This window comes from Pseudopipra pipra, chromosome 18 (genome assembly GCF_036250125.1).
Source record: "Pseudopipra pipra isolate bDixPip1 chromosome 18, bDixPip1.hap1, whole genome shotgun sequence".
NCBI lineage: Eukaryota > Metazoa > Chordata > Aves > Passeriformes > Pipridae > Pseudopipra > Pseudopipra pipra.
Genome location: NC_087566.1, coordinates 9,192,819 through 9,212,411, shown reverse-complemented (window position 1 = coordinate 9,212,411; position 19,593 = coordinate 9,192,819). Strand labels below are relative to the sequence as shown.

Genomic DNA, 19,593 nt, shown 5'->3' with positions numbered 1-19,593 from the left:
TTCTGCATAATATATATTAAAATATATAAAATATATAATAGTGTATGTGAAATCATATTATTATATACAATATTTAAATAAATAATTATTGTATATAATTATAATTAACTACTATATAGTGCATAATAGCATAGATACATAAAATATGCAAAATGCACATATAATATACACATATAATTATAAAATATCTAATACATGTCATAATTATATATAATATATAATTATCTATTATCTATTACATTATATATAGTGCATAAAAGTATAGATACATAAAATATGCAAATATGCATATAAATATATATATATATGTATATATATAGGCAGAGCCACAGATACATGTGGCTTCACATATATACAGAGAGAGGATTCTATTTATATGTGTGTGTGTATTTATGCACTTTTATATATATTATTTATATTTATTTATGCACATTTAGCTAATTCCTTCGAGGCACTTCACTGCCTTTCTCTGCCCCACAAAGCTCAGGGCCAGTTTGCTGCAATCACCAGATCCCCCCCATGCCATTGACTCCCTCCCCACCAACAAGCAACACAAATGTATTTTAAATATTTCTCCTTTAATAATCTACATCCTGGTAGTTGCTCCAAGGAAAGACACAGCTGACAGGATTTTGAGTCTGCCCCCACATCTCTCCACATCAGTAATTCCTTATTGCTGCAGACTTCTCTATCCCCCGGCCCCTGTAGGCCATGGCTAGATTAAATTCTGCTAATTATCTTAAATATAAAACATAATGCAACTGATCCCTTGACATTGCTGTAGTAATAAAAAATAGAAAAGGAAAAAAAATAAAAATGTTTGTATCCTTATTGCCAGTGTGTGTCAGTAACTGCTTTTCCCTTACAAAAGCCCTGCTTCCCTTCCTGCTGAGGGCTGATCACACGGCCCAAACAAAGTCAAGTGATTCCCAGGCTGAAAAAAGGGAATTTTAAAAAATATTTGCAAGAAAAGCCCAACAGTTTCCTACTGTAAAAACAATTCACAGTTCTTAGAAAGGGTCTGAGCAGTACAGTAGAGCTACATTTACTGAAAACTTCTAGTGCTGATAAAGTCCTTAAAAAAAAAAATTAACCCAAACGAACCCCAAATTAAATTAAACCAGGAGAGCCAGTTGGCAGTCGAAGAGAAGGAGGAGGAGGAGGAGGAGGAGGAGGAAGAGGAGGAACAAGAGAAGACAGAGGAAGAGGAGGAGGGAGAGGAGAAGGAAGAGGAGAAGGAAGAGGAAAAGGAGGAGGGCACTCTGCGCTGCCCGGGGAGCACAGGAGCCCCTCTGCTCTACGGATAGGAGCCAAGAAAAAAAAGAAAAACCTACAAAATAAAATATATTCTTTAAAAAAAAAAAAAAAACAGTTTGGGTTTTTTTCCAGGCCGGGCGGTGAGGAGACCCCGCGCGTGAAGGCACAGCAGCGCGAAGGCAACGTGATCCCAGGGACTCCCGGCAGCCCCCGCTAGACGTTGGCCCCGTGAGGGGGGCACAGGCCGGCATCTCGCTCGGGCTGAAACGAGAAGGGGGACAGAGCCAAATATCAGTCACTCGTGCTGAGAACACCCACCCTCCCTGACTTATACCCCTCTCTGGGGTCCCTACCTCCCCGTGGCCGGGTTTCTGGGCGATGGGGGGTTTCTTGAGGATGCCTCGTCGCGGGGCCGGTGCCGGCCTGGCCTCCCCGTCCTCTGCTGCCGCGTCGCAGCCCCCGGCCAGGACGTAGTGCTGCTTCCTCAGCTCGCCCAGGCGCACCCGCTCCCCCTCCAGCCGCTTCTCCAGCTCCAGCACCTTCACCTGCGCCCAAACAGCCCTCCTGGGACCCGTGCTGGGGGGCAGAAGGGACCCGCCCTGTGCGGGTCCGGATCTGTCCACAGCCGCACCGAATCCACCTCATGGCCGTACCTGTGTTTCCATCTCTTCCTTCTTCAGCTTGATGAGGGACATGCCCGAAAAGTCCATGGTGTCTGTGGAGAAAAGGAGGGCTCCTCACTCAGTGCACCCTCACACACCAAAAGCAAAGCTGGACAGACACCTCAGGGCGTTCCCCAGGCCAGAAAGGGATTGGGGTGGTTTCTTCTACCTTTTCCTTGCAAAAGCCTCACCTTTCTCCTCGATCTGCTCCTGCCCCGACTTGGTGGAAGCCACCACGTTGGCCGCCATCTCGTTGACGTTGCGCGAGCACTCCTGGAGCCGGGCCAGGTTCCTGCTGCTCTTCTCGGCTTTCACCTGCAATGGGCACAGGGATGGCTGTGGGTGCCACCACGGCACCTCCACCTGGGGGCTCAACACTTTGGGGTGCCCCAGGCAGAGACACCGAGCGCCCCATGTCAGAGCTTGGGCACGAAAACCCGGGGGTGGAAAGGATGGATGGACAGATGGGAAGGTTTATCCTCAATGATCCCATCATGGCCAGACAAGGTGATCCCTGCAAAGCCCTTCAGCCCCAGGGCACCAAACCAGCTCTGTTCCCACCTGAGCCAAGCACACAGTGAAGACATAGCTATAATTTTAAAAATAATTTTATATTATATATAATATATATATTTTACTTAAATATATATAATTTACATGTATCTAAATATACTATACATAATATCAATATACTATTATATTTTATCTTATAATTAACTATAACCTATATTCATATATTAATTTAAACAATCAATTATAATATAGTCTATAATTTATAAGTAATGTATTATAATATTGACATATAAATATATACATTCTATATATAAACTGTAAAATTAAAAACATAATCATTTTATAATGTTAGAATTATATATTATAACATACAATGTATTCTATATAATATATTGATATATTTATTATTTTATTATATTATTAGATATTATAGAATATCTAATAAATTCTATTATATACTAGTATAATTATAAAATTTATATATAAAAATAAAAATTATATAAATATATTAAACAGCAAATGCTACATTAATATAATCACATAATTACATATAACCTATAATATAATAATACATATAACTATAGATCTTAAAAAAATATTTTTTAGAAAAAGAAATATTTTTTTTTTACCCAAATATATGCATTTTAAAACCACCTGCTGTAAAAAGCCTTATGGATCCTCCACTCCCCCACCTGCATCCTTGTTTGCTCACTGAAACCTCTACCCATTGCTTTCACCCACCCCAACAGGCAAGGTGGCAAGACCCAAATCCACCATCCTCAATTCTGGCTCCTGCAGCTGCTTTTTTGGATTTCTTGTTAGTTATTAACATTTTCTTTACATAACAAGACGGGATGTTTTACACATCTTCACTTCCAAGGCAAGCCCTGGGTGTGGGAATATTAATGCACATGAAGACACACGGATTAAACTCATGGACTGACCGGAAAATGGCAAGAGCTTCCCTTCTCCCTGCCCCAGGAGGCTGCATTGCTGGGAATGCTGTGGAACAGAATGACCTATGGCTTCAGGAGACAGGCAGAGGATCCTGCTGGGACACCCACCTTGGAGGCAGCCACGAGCTGGGCTGTGCTGGCAGCGATTTCATGGGAGCAGACGATCAGTTCCTCGTATTTTCCCATGTGCAGGACAACCCTGTCTGCTGACTCCCTGTGTTACAGCCAGAAGGGAGATGGGATTAGAGACACCCTGCACCACAAGGCAAGTGCAGATTATTCGTCTCCTGCTAATATCCCTAGAAATCAGCACCAGACCTGGATCCAACAGCTTTGTCTGTAATTATAGAATCACAGAATCATTAAAGTTGGAAAAGACCTCTAAGATCATCAAGTCCGACCATTATTAAAGCTCATTTACAAAGCAATTATTCAAAGCCTTGATCCAGACATTTTGGACAGAGAGGATTTTGTTTCCATGAGATTTTTAAAGCTTTGTCCAAAAGACTCTTCACATTTCCTGCACAAGGATACCCTGCCCTGATCCCAACCACCCCAGCCACAACCACCTGAGCAGGAACCAGGACATGGATTATTTGATTTCATATTCTGCAAACAGGGAGGAACTGGCATCCCTAACTGGGTGACCGTGTGGTCCCACCCAGGCTATGATGCTCTACATGGAATTAGCAATGAGCCACATGAGGCTCCATAAGGAGTTAGTAAAGATGTTCCACAAGGGATTAGCCATGGCGCTCCATGACAGCTCAGCAGTGTGATGCTTTGGATTATTGGGTGGGGGAGAAGCAAGAGCCAGCCCTGCAAGGGTGCAGCACATGGAGCCGTGTCCCAGAGGAACATCCCAGAGTGGGGGTACCTACACGAGCTGTGTGGCTCCCCAGCCCACGGCCTTGGAGGCAGAGATCAGCCCTTCGGTCCAGCGAGAGTTCTTGGCATAAAATTCCTGAGTTGTTGCTGCCCCCTGTTGTTATGAGAATGTTACAGCCTGGATTAACTTCTGTCTAATACAAAACAATACATAAATCCATATAAAATATCTGTATAAAGTATAACAATATATAAATTCATACATAAAACCATAAACCACAGCATTTCTGTGCACTTTATGCTGCTCTTACTGACCTGCTTAAATATTTATCAAGAAAATCAGTGTTGGAGCCCCACGCCTGCAAAGTTTGGCTGGGTTTGTTTTAAACCAGCGAAGTTTGGGCCATAATCTTTAGATGGACAAGGTTTTGCAAGGGCAATAATAATAATGTGTGCAAAGAGCACAGGGCTGAGCAGCTCATCTCTAGCAAGGCACTGCCAGAGTGCTGATAACGTGGGAAACCAGGAAATCCAGAGTGTTTCTGCAAACTGGGGGAAATTCTCCTGTATTTCATGCCTGTGCAGAGAGATGAGGGGAAGACTTACCCGGCCACTTTCTACTATCTCTTTCTGTAGGTTTGTAGATGTTGTTACGAGAAGCCTGATAGCCTGGAATGAAGGAAAACAGGCTTTGGTGTTTGATAGGGGTTTTATAGAGAAGGATTGATGCTGTTAGTGGTGGCAAGTGACAGTTTAGTGCAGTCTTTGACAGCCCAGACTGGTTCCTGCAGTACTGACCTTCATTAGATCCGTGCAGGAGTTCAGAATCCTGCAGGGAAACAAGAGAAAAGTGTTCAGCATCCCCTGACACTGCATCCAGGGAAGGGGGCTTTGGTCTCAGTTAGAATGTGGGTCTTTTTTGGAGACCACCCAGCCTGGTTTGGAGCACACTCCAGCAGGGTACAGGCATGGGACACAAACCTGCCTGTGGCCATCACACATCACCCCTCAAAACTCACCGCTCGTTCACTTCCAGCTTAACACCAGAGCTCTCATTCCTGGCCTGGCTCATCATCTCCTGTTGGGAAACACAAGAGGAAGGGTTGGATGCCACGCTGCTGTGGGGGTGAGCAGGGTGGAGGAGCGATGGACACTCTGCTGCCCCAAGGCACCGAAGTGGCCCATCCTGCAGCTTCATCTCACCTCTATCCGCCTGACGGCGTCCTCGATCGCCTCCGAGGTGGAGGCCATCTCCTTCTCAACCATGTCCCCCAGCTCTTCTTGCTTGATGTCTAAGCTCTTGGGCCTCAGCTCCTGCCAGAGGAGGCAGCAGGCATCAGCAGGTTTTAGACAGAAGGGAATATTTATAAGGAATAATTATAAACCAAGGTATCCGACTCCCTTTCCCCCTCTCCCCAAATAATTAAAGGTGCAGGAGCAGCATTCTGCAGCCTGCAAGGGTGTCAGATGGCACAGGTGCCACCAACTTGCAGCAAACATGGCACAGGATCTCAGAGGTAAGAAATGCCCCAAATCAAAGTGACAAAACTCCATCACAGGAGCAGTTTTGGCTCCAGAGGGTCCTGGAGAGCTGACAGCCTTTGAATTAACAGTGGAGTATGGGAAAAGACTAACAGGGGCTTCACGAGAAGAAATATCTGAAAGTTGGGAATTTTTGTTCCACAGGGGTTACTGGGCTGAGAGACTTCAGCTGATCTGAGGGTGACGGGCTCTGAGCACCACCAGGAAGGGTCTCAGCACTCAGAAGCTGAGATGGCTCAAGGACAGCACCAGAACCTGTGGGTATGGGGGGCAAACCACCCCACAGTGCTCCCTCCAGCCAATCCTGCCAGCCACGAGCAGGAAGGCGGGTGCACCGGGCTCCATCTCCTACCTGGGCCAGCTGCAGGACTCCCCTCAGCGCCCGCCGCACGTCCCCCAGCTCAGCATGGCCCAGCCTCTGCCTGTCCTTCAGCTCGCCCAGGTAGTCCAGGCTCCGCTGCCCACAGTCCCGGCACATCTCCGTCAGCCCTGGGGAGAGGAGGGGTTGGTGCCAGGCTGCTCGCTGGGTGAGGGGTCCCTCCACCCCAGCCCTGCCACCCTCCTCCCCTCATCTGTGGGGATGACGCTGAGCATCAGCAGCATCCAGCAAATTTCTTCTAGAAGACTATAAATGAGTTTCCAGGAGCAAAGTGATGTCCCTGGCTCAGCAAGGGGCACTAGAAAGCAGGGAATGTTGGGAAGGGGAGCATGGGGAGCTGAGGGTATAATGCTGTCCCTGGAAAAGATCTGCCCCATATCCAGCCCCTGGCAGAAGGAGCTTTGGCATGGCCTCCCTAAAAAAAATCCCCCCCAACACCCTCTGCACCCCTGCACTCACGGTCGGCGTGGTCTGTGGGGGCCAGGTGGGACGTGGCGCTGCCGTTCACGATGGTGTCGGCCGTGAGGTGTGCGAAGAGGGCCAGGGCCCCCACCAGCCCTGCGGCATCTGCCGGGACAGGATGGGGTCAGGGACTGCAGTCCCTCCTTGAAGGCACTCAAGGATCAGCACAAGAACTTGGAGAGGCTCACTATTGACCCCTCTAGCTTGAATGAACACATGGGAACCCACCACCCCCACCATGTCCCTCTGTCACCAGGGCATTGCCGCCTGCCAATGGCCCCGCGGCAGCCGGGGGCTGCTGGATGTATGGAAACACGAGCAAGCTGAAGCAATGCCACCGGGCCCCGGCCCCAGGTACCTGCCATGGAGGCCACGTACTGCGCGTGCCCGTTCTCCAGGGCGTCCGTGGACTCCAGCGCCGCCTGCGCCCGGCTCAGCAGGTAATCTGTAATGAATCCAGCTTCGTTAGCACGGTCAGGGTGATGAGGGGCTGAACGAGCATGAGTGCTGACTCCACTGAGTGGGAGCTGAGACAGCTCGAGTCGTCATGGCCCTGGCTGGGGAACAGCACTAAAGCCTGAGCAAAACAGTGCTGAGATGAGAGTTAAAAATTCATCCTGGGAAGTCTGACCCCAGTCTCCTTGGGCACGATGATAAAAATGCCTTGGGAAAGCTGAGATGCAACGTTATCTGTCCTGAAGGGAGAAGGGACGGTGTTTCTGCCCTACCTGGGGAGCTGGTGCAGCGGATGTGCAGTGGGTCATCCAGCTTGGCCACGGCGTCACGGAGGATGTCCTCTGCCTCCCGCACCGTCTCCTGCAGGATGCTGAACTGCTCGTCCAGCAGCTTCTGCTGCAGGTTCTGCTCCTGGTTGCTCTGTTGGGCAGGAGGAACAGGTGAGTGGCACAACTGGGACACAGGACTCCCATCACCAGCATTTCCCTTTTCCAGGATTAGTGCAAGTGATATCCCACCGGCTACATCAGTGATAGCTTGGCTGAGCCCCCTAACTCCTCAGCATCCCCCAAACATGTCTCACCCTGGCAAGCAGAGGAGCAGCGGGCTCTTCACACAGCACCTACCTTCTCCAGGAGCCTGCCCTGGAGCTCTCGGATCTCCCTCGTGGCCTTATCCGCCTCCTGGCTCAGCTGCAGCTCCTTCTCCTCGATGAGGCCACGTGTGGACAGCAGCTCACACTCCTTTTCACTCACCGACCGCCTCAGCACCTCCTTCTCGGCATGCAGGGCCTCCACCTGCGCACTGAGATCCACACCTGCCTGCCATGGGGCCAGGACAGCCCTGTCACTCACCTGTCACCACGCTGTGAGCCCAACAGACACCTGAGGACACGCCCTGCTCATGTCACTTATGAGCTGGGCCCATGTTCAGCCCTGTGACACCACCTTGTGCTGCTGTTGGACCTCTGGCTCAGCAGTGGTAGCCAGAGCATTGTCCTGCATGACAGGGGTTTGTGATGGGGATCTGGGCTCATCCTAAGCCCTGTACCTGCTTGGCCTGGCTGAGTGAGCGCTGCGCCTGGTCCAGCTCATCCCGCCGGGCATCCAGCTCCTGCCGCAGCTGCTCCATCTGCACGCTCTGGTCTTCCAGCTGCAACCACACCCCGTGCCAGGGGCTCAGCCCCTGCGAACACGCTCTGGCCCCGGCATACAGCCGGGATGGCAGGAACGATACCAGCCACATTTTGCAGGGTAGGGGTTTTGGGGTCTTGGGTGTGGGGGAGGTGTCTCCTGGAAGGGCTCCTTTCCCCAGAGCAGGAATTTTGGGAGCAGCCACCAACTTGGGACTCAGAGAACGAAGGCACCCAAACCCACCAATTTGCATTGAGGCATTTTCTTGGCAGAAGGAAAGGCAGATTTGGGCAAGAGGGAATGAAGCATGTATTAAACAATGCCTTCCTGATGCCAACTTCTTCCTGGATCAGGGACTGACATCAACAACGACCCCTAGCCCTTGCACCCAAACTGAGCACAGCTACTGTGTTTCCCAGGCTGGGAAGGGCTCAGTGCTGGCAAGGAAGCAGGGAAGGATCCAGAGCTGTGCCAGCTCACCTTCATCTCGGCCTCTCGCTTGACCTGCTCCACCTGAAATGCCAGCTGCTCCTTGACACGTGCCACCTCCTCCTGGCTCTGCTGCGTGACCGTCAGCTGCTTGGCGGTGTCGGCATTCTGTGTGGGGACAGGGGGGACCCTCACCATCACCACGCTTGTTCCAACCAAACACTGGCTTAGAGGATAACTTCAAGATGCCTTTCTCACAGCAACCAGAATGCTGACTGCCAGTGGACATGGATTTAAGGGGTGCCTCCCCACCTATGCTCAGAGTTCCCTGGGTGCAGGGCGATGGGACGATACAGGGGGCTCTGGGCAAGTGGGAGCCGCCCCAGCAGTGGCAGAGGGACCAAAGCAGTGTCAGTCCCTGCCTGCACAGAGCATTACCTTCCTCAGGAGCTCGGCGTGTGTGTTGATGAGCTCGCTGTGCTTCTCCTTCAGCTTCGTGTAGCGGATCTCAGTGGCGTTGGCTTTCTCTGCAGGGGTGAGAAGCCCCTCAGCAGCCGTGGCACAGGCGGCCCACGGCCAATGGGCACTGCAGGGCACCTACTTTCAGCTTCGGCGCAGAGCCGCTGGGACCTGTCACTGTCCTGCTTCACCCTCTGCAGCCTCTCCAGCTCATCCCGTAGCTGCTCGTTGTCCACCAGTGCCTTCTGCTTCTGCTTGCGCTGCTCCTCCACTTCTCCCTCCAGGCTGTTCACCTGTGCCTTGAGCTCTGTGATGTATCGCTGTGCCTGCAGGACACCACCATCAGGCACTGGGGCATGGCCCTGAACTCATGCCCTCCCCAAAAACCCTATCCAGGTGCCCCACTGCAATTTAGGCAAAGCAGCTGTGGGATGCACAGGAAAGCTCTCCTGTTTGTCCCTGCAGCTGCTCTGTCCCCACTGATAAAGCTGGTCGTGACAGCAAAGGACAGGTCTCACATACCTCCACCCCATCTCCATCAGGAGTCAGGTCCTGGCACTGGGAGAGGTCCTAACTCACAGTGCTGGACGTCAGGACCCCACTCCCGCTGCATCCCCTTGGGGTTTCCACTGCATTCCCCCCACCAGCTACGCCCCAGCCGGGCTTTACCTCCAGTTTGATCTTCTCCATCTCCGCACGGAGCGTGTCCAGCTCCTTCTTCAGGCTCTCGATCTGTGCGTCCCTGCAGACACAGGCAGGTTGGTCCCACGCGGTAGTGGCCACTCTCCTCCGCCACCGCCGGACCCCCCCCATACCTGTCATCCCAAACGCCATTGGGGGGCCCAAAGGTTTGCTCAAATAGATCCGAGGTGATCTGGGGAAGACAGAGGCTGCTGAGCTGAGCCAGGCTATGGGTGCCTGTCCCCGCTGTCCGCCCATCCCTGCGTCCCCATTCCAGCCCTGTGCCCCCACCTGTGGCTCTGTGGTGGAAGTTGTGCTGATCTCAATGAGATTCTCTGGCTCGTCATCCTCAGGGGCTTCCTCAGGGATGACGACCACTGGCTTCACGTGCTCAGCCAGTGCGGATGCTCGCAGGAAGTTTGGGGGGCTCTGTTGGGACAAGAAGTTGTGGTATCACAGGGGGTTTTGGGAACTGCAGGAGGCAGAGTGCCAGGGAAGGGAGGCAGCCAACCCTGTGCTGCTGACAGAGCCAGCAGGTCCCTCTGCAGTGTCCCCAGACCACAAACCCACCCATGGAGACACCCCCATGCACTCTGAACCCACACGATCTCCAAAGTATCACCAACAAGCACCACCTCAAATCCTGCCATACCTCTGGCAGCCGAGGGATCTGGATGAGCCGCTTGAAATACAGCATGTCGGATGCTCTCTTAAAGAAGTTTTTGAGGCTGGAGAGAAGGGAAAGACAAACTGTTCGCAGGGAAGGGGGGGTTTGGCAGGAGGGAAGGGACCCCATCGCCCCACCCTGGCCCCGGATTACCTGCGGAACTGCTCATGGAAGCGATCCCGGTGGCCCTGCAGTGTGTCTGCCGGCAGACCTGGGAAATGGGGGATGCCTGTGACTGATCTGGGGTTGCACATGTATTCACATGCACCTGGAGCCCTCCGCTGCAAAAGCCAGCAGGATAAAGGCCAGGTGGGAGTGGGATGTGAGGCATCAGTGTGGGAGTGAGGTATCCCCATCCCTGGCACAGGGACCAGGGATGTAGTACAGGGAGAGGTGGGTGGGGGAACCACAAAATACCCACACAAGGCCACTGGTGCTGCGCTGCCCAGCAATCCTGTGCAGGGGGCTGGCAGGCCAAGGCACATGGGTTGGAATTAATCAAGGACAAGTCCTTCTAATTCCTTTATCTGGAATGTCTACATGGGGTGGAGCAGGCCCTTAGAGCCTGGCTGGGACATGGCAATGGATGCCTCAATCCATGCAAGCCTGATCCCCAAATTCAGAAGCCCAACTCTGGAAAAGACCAGCATGGAGCATATCCCGGGACTCACAAGAGTGCAGCTTGAACATTAACTTGACGGAGTAGTGGTAGAGGTGGCTGCAGTCCTGGATGACCTGGATGAGGGGGGCCAGGCGGCACTGAACCGCCGACATCTGCGACACGGCCATCGACGTGTTGAGCTGCCTGAAAACTGAGGGGTTGAGCTGCGTGAGGCACCGGCGCCGTGTTTGCAGAGCCGGCCCCCTCCCGGCCACTCCGCTTGATCATTAACCACGGCGGATGTGGCTTTGCCGGGACACGGGAAAACACCAGCGTTGCTGCCCGTCTGTCCTGCTGAGCTGGGAACAACCTTCCCCCACCGAGGAAGACAAACACCCAAAGGGACCATGGTGGCAGAGAAAAGGGGTGCTCAGCTCTGCCCTGATCCCAAAAAGGAGGGATTTAATCCCGGGACGCTGCCCTTGAGCTGATGCAAATAATGCAGCTGGAGGAAGTGAGAGGTTTTGCTCCATTCTATTTAATCATGAGAGGATCTAGGAGAGGATCCCAGGGCAGGGGACGAGCTCGCCGGCGCCGCAGCCTCGCCTGCCCCTGCTCAGAAACAGATCCCTTCCCCTGGCAGAAATCCAGGCATATCCACCCCGGCTTCTTCCCCGCTCAGCTTTAAAGTATTTATGAATATAAATTCTCTGTATAACTGGGTCAGGAGGAGAAGCAGGAGGCTGATGGGAGCCGGGAGCACAGTCTTGCCTGCTGTGCCCTGTTTTCCAGGGCAGCTCCGTGTTCCTGACTCTTGACAGAGGAAGAATCCACCACCTTTCTAAGTCATCTAAAAACTCCTGGAGAAGGAGGCGAGAGATGCAAACATGGGCAAGGGCCTCCAGCCCTCCCTGGAGGCATTTCAGTGAGAGGAAATGAGCCTTTAGAAAGAGGTACAGCCCCATCCTCTGCTTCTGGGGGACAGAAAGGATTTGGGTAATGCATATGATTAATGTGGCTGTACCAAAAAGAAATAAAAACATATTTCAGAATGGCACACTCTGCATTGCTCAGGTGGGCTCAAACCAGCCACATTCCTTAAATATTTTCCTACAACTGCCCCTACAGAGCATCAACCGGGGAATCCAGCTCAGAAATCTCATGGGAGAAGGAGGAAGGACTGAAGCCTCCAATCTCAGCCTCCCGGAACTTCCCGACCAAAGAGCGAAACTATTGCTCAAGAGCCCTGGGGCGAGCGGGAGGGACCTGCCGCCTCCTCACCTGACTCTGACAGCTTCAGTTCACAGTCCAGGTAGTCAAACAGCTCAACCGTCAGCTGGAAGCTGCCAAAACAAACCAAAACTCCATCACTCCGTGGCAGAGACATCCTTGCTCTGGCTGCTCGAGTTCACTGAGGGTCTTCATGACGGCGAGGGCTCCAACTGGGGGTTTTGCTCCCTGCATTTACACCCCTCACCACTCTGCAGGTGCCAGGACACTCACATGTTGTTCACATCCGTCCCTGCAGTCTTTTCCAGCACCTCATCCGACACTTCCAAGCCTGGGGGGAACTCAGGATGCTTTGGAAAAGGAAGAAAAAATGCATCAGTTGCTGCTCATATTTTTGCTGGTGCAACACATCCCCCAGCAAAGCCCCATCCCCCCAGTACAGCAGGTGAGAAGGTGGCAGAGGGTCTCACCTTGACGTGGAAGGAGATCTTGGTGAGCAGGAGCCGTGTGTAGATGCTCACCAGCTGCCCATATCTGTCGTGCAAATGGCCCTGTGGAGACACAAGGGGAAACATGGAGAACCCAGATCCAGCAGAGTCCACATGTGCCAGTGAACCTGCACCAGCCCTACAGCTCTTGTGCCCTCCACCGTGGACACAACCATCAGCCCAAGGGAGCAGAGACAATGGGGTATCTGAGGTGGTGCTTTACCCTCTCTGTGCCCACGATGTCACTCAACATTCACTTCCAGACCCTCTGGGAGGCACAAACCTCCACTTCATCCCACTCACCCACAGGTCTCCTGTCTCTCGGATGTTGCTGCGGTACCTCTGGCAGTCCTGGAGGACCTGGGGGCAAAAACAGGAGGGATGTGGCACAGCGGGGCTGGCACAGGCCAGCACCTGCCTGTCTGCCGTGACACTGGGAAGAGGATGGATCCAATCCTTGCACCACTCCAGCTTTGTGAGAACTTCTAGCCTTTCAATGGCACCCAAAGTTTGGAGCTTTGTGCAGGGAGGTTTCAAAGGTACGAGATAAGAGTGCCCTCACAGCCCCACAGCTTAGGAAAGGTGTCTGGGACAGGGAGGGGAACCCATCCTCTGTGCAGAGGGACATCTCAAGAGGCAAGAATTTCCCCCACCAGCAAAGCAGGAGGGATGTTCCAGAGGGGACACTCACATTGGGGTGTCCGTCACGCAGGACCTTGTGCAGGACGTGGCAGAACTTCCAGCTGAGGATGGCGCTGCTGGGCAGGGGCAGCCCGATGGCGTAGGACCAGAAGGTGAACGCTCCCTTCTCGTGGTGTGTGCCCAGGATGATCCCTTCCCTGCAGTCAAGGCCAACTGGATACACATGGAGCAGGGCACAGGCTGGGCTGGGGACTGTTCAACTTCCATTAAAAAGGGGACACACACTGGGTGCACAGAGATCACCAGTGCGATGCTGCACCCACAGACATGACGCCCATTCATATTTTTCTTGCACCTCCCCCTGCCCCAGGGCACACCAGGACCCTCTGCTTTTTATTGCCAAGGAATCACAATTTTATAGGCTCTTGTTTGCCTTTTCATTGATGGATGAACCTACATGATGCCCCCCCTCAGCCAAGCTCTGTGTGGGTCTTCTGCCTCCCAAACCTCCATGGCCCCAACCCCTCCTGCCTCAGCCCAGGATCTCCTCTGTACTGTCCAGGAAAGGATACGGCGGGCATGTTTCTCCTTCACTGGTGCTTCCTGTGTGTTTATGGCTTTGCTGATGCTGATGGCCTGCAAGAGGAGGGGAGAGCAGCTGTCAGACATGGTGTGACCCCCATGGCTACCCCATGCCCCCTGAAGCACAGTGCTGGTGCTTTTGGGGAATACCCTGGATTTTAGCACTCACATGTCACCTTAAAGTCATTTGCGACACATCAGAATAGGCTTTTTTATCCTCAAACAAAGCAGCCCATGAAAATCCCCCACCCCCAGCAGGATCTGTCAGAATCAGGCCCCTCCCACCCGCACCGCTGGTGCTCCCGGCTGTCCCTGTCCCAGGAAACCAATTTTTGCATTTTTGCAGCCTGAACTCAGCGCCGTGCCCCGGGAACATTAAAGCACGACAGCGAGATGCCAAATTCCAGGGTTGTTTGTGTAATCACAAGGAGCCTTTGAACCAAGGGGGGAGTGGTTTGGGGTGTTTTTGGCTGCACGTGGGGAAATGCAGCCCCCAAGCAAGGAGGGAGTGGCAGCCACAATGCCCATCTTGATGGAGCAGAAATCCAGAGCAATGTGATTAGTGGAGGAGGATTATCTATATTTTGATGTGTTTGATCACAGCACACTTTAAATTATTAATTTATTCCAAAAGATGACCCTAAACAGGGGTTGGTTGTGTCTCCCATGTGATGATGGGCTACAAAACGGAATTGCTGTGTTTGATGAGGATCTTCCTCCTCCTTGCCAGGTCCCTGCAGACTCAACTGAGCTGCTTCACCCTCGCAGGAGCACTTGGACTGTGCCTGTGTCCATGAGCCCTCTGTCTCCAGCAGAGAAAAAGGTCCCAGCTGGGAAGGCAGGAAGCAGCCCCGCCACCAGCATTCACGCCAGAAGAGAAACTCAGTCAATCCCTGCAGCCCCACAGCCCTAAAACCTTATAAAAATCTCATCTACCCTCCTGAGGAAAGCACCTGCTTTCATACAGCTGCTTGTCCAGGGATGCCTCTGAATTGAGGCACTTTCCTGCAGGAGGAGGAACTCGATGCTGAGTTATCAAGTGCTCCTGACTTATGCAGGAGGAACCTGATGCTGTGCTGAAGGGGTGATGCCAAAGGTGTCCATGCACCAAATCCACCCCAAAAGAGTCTAAAATGGCTGTGCCCATGAACTGGCCAAAATCACCACAAATGCAACCTAAAGAGTGAGCCTGTTCCAAAACTGTTCCCCCAGCTGCTGAGGAAAGGAGCTGATTTTGCTTTTCCTGCACTGGGAGAGCCCCGGTGTTACCCCGCCATGTGGGGCCATAAAGCAGCAGCAGAGTTAAGCTGGTGACTTGCTGTAATCCTCTTATCCCCAAAGGTTAACGAGCCTGGAGAGCCCAGGAACAGGGAACAGGCACTTGCAGCACAGCTGCCTCTCCTGAAGTGCCTCCACAGCCACCTGAAAGCCTGGAGCCAGCAGAGAGGCTGCGCCCTCGACTACAGCTCGGCCAGAGAGATGTGCCACAGGTCCCCAGGGTGCCAGCACCTCCCAGGATGACACCAAAGTGAGGGTTATTGACAGAAAGGAAGGTTTATCAGGAACCAGGGAGCGACAAGGTGAAAGTTTTGCAAGGCAGGGCTTGGAAATGCATCTTGCAGCGAAGAGCTGCTGAAGGGGTTATTGCATCTTATTGAGGTGCTTTGCATGGGGGGTGTGGGGTAGACACAGCTCCCAAACCTGGATCTTTGCTGCCTGCCATAAGCAGAAGTAGGACAATGGGCTTGTCCCAACCCATCACATTCGTCCCAACCCACAGGTGGGACCTGAGCCCCACAGGTGGAAGGGCCAAAGTGTGAGACGAGGGCAGACCCCTAGGAAAGGAAACATTGTCCCATATGCCCAGGGACAGGAGCTCAGCTGCTCAGTGGGACAGGACTAGGGCTGGGACCCACTGGCCTGTCCCAAAACCGAGCTGTAATTCCTGTTGGTGCTGGTGGTTTTATTGGGTTTATTGCCCTTAATCTCATTTCCAGACCAACCAGCCAAAAATTCAGCCCGGGAGCTGTTGGACAGGCTGGTTTCATCCTTGGTGATTCAGTGCTGAGGTTTCATTGAGCCATTTTACATCCAGCACAGGGACTGGACCCGTGCAGGGGCAGCCCCAGCCCACCCACAGCACTGCCATGACAGAGACACCATGTCCAGCATGGTCCTAAATAAACCACAGCGGCACTGAACCGACGCCAGTTCCTCAGGATTGCTGTGTCAGTTGTGCTTCCTCTGCCTCCAAACATCAGGCTGGTCAGGAGATACATGAAGTTGGGATGGTGGGACCAGTGATGGGCATGGGGTGATGCTGCAGCCTGGGACACGGGTGTCTTTAGGACGTCCCTGCTGGCTGCAGGGCTCTGAAACAGGGAGATTCACCCTTGATCTGACCTCTTGAGACACCACCAGCATGTCCGGCGATGGGCAGGTCCCTGCTGTCACCGCAGGTGCACAACCAGCCTGGCCAAAACTTTGATGCAACCTCGTGGACTGTTCCCCATCCCTGACTGGGAGCGGTGCAGCCCCAGCCCCGCCGGGAGTTGGGAGTCCGACCCCAAAACCTGCCGGGCCGCGGGCTGTGGGAGCCCACAGGGTACAGCCCTCGCTCCTTACTCACAGCCCTCACGTACCAAGCCGGTGACTAAAGCCGGGATCAAAGCACCCAAATGAAGGAGCACAGTTTACATCCACCCTTTCTTTCCAGGCTGCTTTTAATTACGGCTGATCCTCCCGCCCACGGCTCCCCGAAGCCCCGGCATCCTGCGGGGCCACAATCCCCACCTGGCAGGTGGATGCTGGGTCCCAAGGCAGGGAGATATTTTTCTGGCAGCAGGATGTTGAGCTGGAAACCTCCCTGGCCAGGCGGTACGAGGGCTGTTGGGACACCTGAACTAGAAACGGCTGCTTCCCTTCCTAACACTGCTCCCTCCCAAATTACACCAAGGAAGCACCACTCGGCAGTCACAGACAACATAATCCTGGAAGCTTGGGAGCTCGTTGGATTTTTAACATTTTTGTTTCAGAAAAGCAAAAACTGGCAAGTTTTGCCTCCTGCCAGGCTGCCGAGTGGGATGGTGGCTTCCTACTTCCCACACGAGGCTGCTCCAAGGGGAACATCTGAATCACCCCGGCACAAGACCTGGAAAAGGATTTTCAGGGAAAGCAGGAGACCTGCACATCACCCACGAGCACCTGGGGGGTGGGGGAATCACAGCAGGGTCAGCAACCCCTGTCTGTACCCACAGGCATCACCCCGGCCCTCGCAGGAGAAAAGGTGATGGAGCTCTGGATTCCTGCAGCATCCTTCTCCAGGATGGTAAGGAATCCTGGAGGGGATGTGCCACTGGCATCTCTGTGACACAGAAGCGACCTGTGGCCAACTCCACAGCTGCTATAATTAGAGCTAAAAGGCAGATCAATACCCACGTACTGACACTGGAACAGTTCTGCTCTCACTGAAGCACCACTACAGAAACCACACCAAGATAAAGCTCCTGTAGAACAGTTTTTCAGCAGTTGCTGGAAAAAAAGGGTCAGTTCTGGGTGGTGAATGTGACTGTCAGCCAGTGAGCTTGGGGTCACAGAGCTAAAACCTCTAATGGAGAGCGACCACCTCTTTGCCCTGTACACAGCTCTGCCCACAGCACCCCTGGACTCAGCAAAGTTGTAACTGTGCAGGGCACCAGTCCCACTGAAAAGTCCCAAATGCTCTGGAAAGGCAGGTGGGAGGAGGGTGCACGGGGCAGCGCTGCTGCCACGACTCTTTATCAGCGGTGCCCAGTGGGACGATTGAAGGAGACGCGTCCAGAGGGAACCGGAATTGCTGGTTTTCTCGTGTTGCTCCCCAAACCCAACAAGCTCCATTTCCTACCCACCGTGACCCTGCTAGGCCTGGAATTCCCACCTGTCTTCACCAGTGCCCTCCTGGGCCAAACCAGCCCAGGGGCCGGGAAGGGCCAGCAAAATAAAGGGGCAAAGGGGAAAACACCTGCGATGAATGCACTGCCTGCCAAACCAGAGGGGTCAGAGGATGTGTGCACAGGGCACTGCTATTTTTGCTGGGACAGCAGTGAGCCCGTCGCTCTGTCCATCCCTCTGCCCATCCCTGCCCACGCTGTTGGAATGATTCATTTCCCACCAGCCATATGCTGGCCCCATCGGTGCCTGAGCATCGCCCACCCTGCGGGGGCCACAGGGCTACGGACACTCCGGCCAAGGCAGACACGACAGGGCACAACCACGTTTGGGCTTTGTTTTAGCTCAGCCACCCCCGTGGGTTCACACACCCCCATCCCCGCGGGGAGACCCCAGAGCCGCGGGGGCCGAGGGGAATCCACCCGCGGTGCCAAACAGCCCCCGGTGTCGTTGCGGCCAGGACCGGGACCGGCAGGGATGCGGAGATGCCCATTCCCGGGGCGGCGGGCGGGGGGGAGCCCCGGGATGCTGCGGAGCCCCCGACTCGGCCGACACCGTGAAACTTTCCCCGTGTGCTCCGGGCCGTGTTTACCTGCGATAAGGCCCGCGGGGCGCGGGGGGGACGCTCCGGCCGCCCAGGGCCCCGCTGCCCTCCGGGGCGGGGGCGCACGGCGGGGCCGGGCCCGGGGCCGGCGCGGGGGCCGCGGAGCCCACGCAGGACGGTCCCGCGGCCGCGGCCGGAGGAAGCGGCGGCGCAGGTGGGGGCGGGGGAGCGCCGGCACCGGGCACGGACAGACGGACGGGCGGACACGGGGCCGGACAGAGGGACGGCGGCAGCGCCGCCCCACCGGGGGGGACCCCCCGAGAACGGGGACCCGCGACCCCCATCCCACCCCATCCCATCGCCCGGGAAGCCCCCGCCTTCAGCGCGCCCCAAGGCAATGCCCCGCGAAACGGGCCAGGACCGGGACCAAGACCAGGACTAGGACTAGGACCGGGACCGTGCCCTCGGCCGGTCCCGGGGCCGCACCACCCCCTTCCGCCGCCCTTGCCTGGCTCTTGTCGAACTGCTCCCGCTCCGCCTCCAGGCTGTGCCCGCCGCGGCGGTTCAGCACCCGCGCCGGTACGCTCTTGATGCTGTTCATGGCGGGGCTCCGGGGCTCGGCGCTGCGGGCTCCGCTCCCCGCGCCCGGTCCCGCTCTCCGGGCGGCAGCGACCGGCGCCGCCCCCCCCGCCCCTCCCGGCCGCGCACTGCGCCGAGCGCGGGGGCGCCCCCGGCGGCCGCGCCCGGAACTGCAGCCCCCCCGCGGGCAGGTGCGACCCGCGGCCCCGGGCGGGGACACGGCGGGACACGGGAGGGGACACGGGGAGGGGACACGGGGAGGGGACGCGTCCCCACCGCCCCCGCGGGCACCGAGACGATTCCCCAGCTCAGGGAACACCACACACGGCGGGGACGGCCCCGCGCGACAATCCCCTCTCATCCCTATTAGCCATCTCCTCCCCTCGCCCAATACACCTGCACACACACACACGGGGCACGTTAAGGACCCCGGAGCTCCATCGCCACCTTCTTCCCTTTAGGAAAGTCGCGAGCAGAGCGCGCATCCACCCCGCGGAAAGGCCGCGGCTGAACAGAAGCTTTGTTGTCTTTAATAATAATTCGGTCCGAGGATACAATAGCAAAGGGCTCCCTGGA

General features: G+C 54.5%; 1 protein-coding gene across 1 annotated transcript; it reads right to left on the bottom strand.

Annotated features, from left to right (window-relative positions):
* Positions 1-559: 559 nt before the first annotated feature.
* HIP1R (huntingtin interacting protein 1 related) lies at positions 560-19,126 on the bottom strand. The gene is made up of 32 exons (XM_064675117.1): positions 18,947-19,126; positions 13,958-14,021; positions 13,435-13,577; positions 13,047-13,103; positions 12,726-12,806; positions 12,529-12,605; positions 12,307-12,368; positions 11,096-11,236; positions 10,578-10,635; positions 10,410-10,485; positions 10,049-10,186; positions 9,892-9,950; positions 9,746-9,818; positions 9,219-9,402; positions 9,056-9,144; positions 8,669-8,785; positions 8,106-8,207; positions 7,682-7,876; positions 7,328-7,475; positions 6,958-7,044; positions 6,597-6,704; positions 6,111-6,247; positions 5,420-5,530; positions 5,236-5,294; positions 5,015-5,045; positions 4,823-4,885; positions 4,270-4,370; positions 3,497-3,602; positions 2,111-2,234; positions 1,911-1,972; positions 1,611-1,802; positions 560-1,518 (listed from the first exon to the last, which is right to left on the bottom strand). The coding sequence occupies exons 1-32, from the start codon at positions 19,037-19,039 to the stop codon at positions 1,471-1,473; spliced, it is 3,186 nt and encodes a 1,061-aa protein (XP_064531187.1). The 5' UTR covers positions 19,040-19,126; the 3' UTR covers positions 560-1,470.
* Positions 19,127-19,593: the final 467 nt, after the last annotated feature.

Bases quoted from the DNA above. Each gene is read 5' to 3' on its own strand.
- HIP1R (XM_064675117.1), bottom strand. From the start codon at position 19,039: ATGAACAGCATCAAGAGCGTACCGGCGCGGGTGCTGAACCGCCGCGGC. The intron at 9,403-9,745 runs GTAAAGCCCGGC...GGTGTCCTGCAG, and splicing joins TGGAGAAGATCAAACTGGAG to GCACAGCGATACATCACAGA. The intron at 7,045-7,327 runs GTAGGGCAGAAA...GATTCATTACAG, and splicing joins CCGCTGCACCAGCTCCCCAG to ATTACCTGCTGAGCCGGGCG.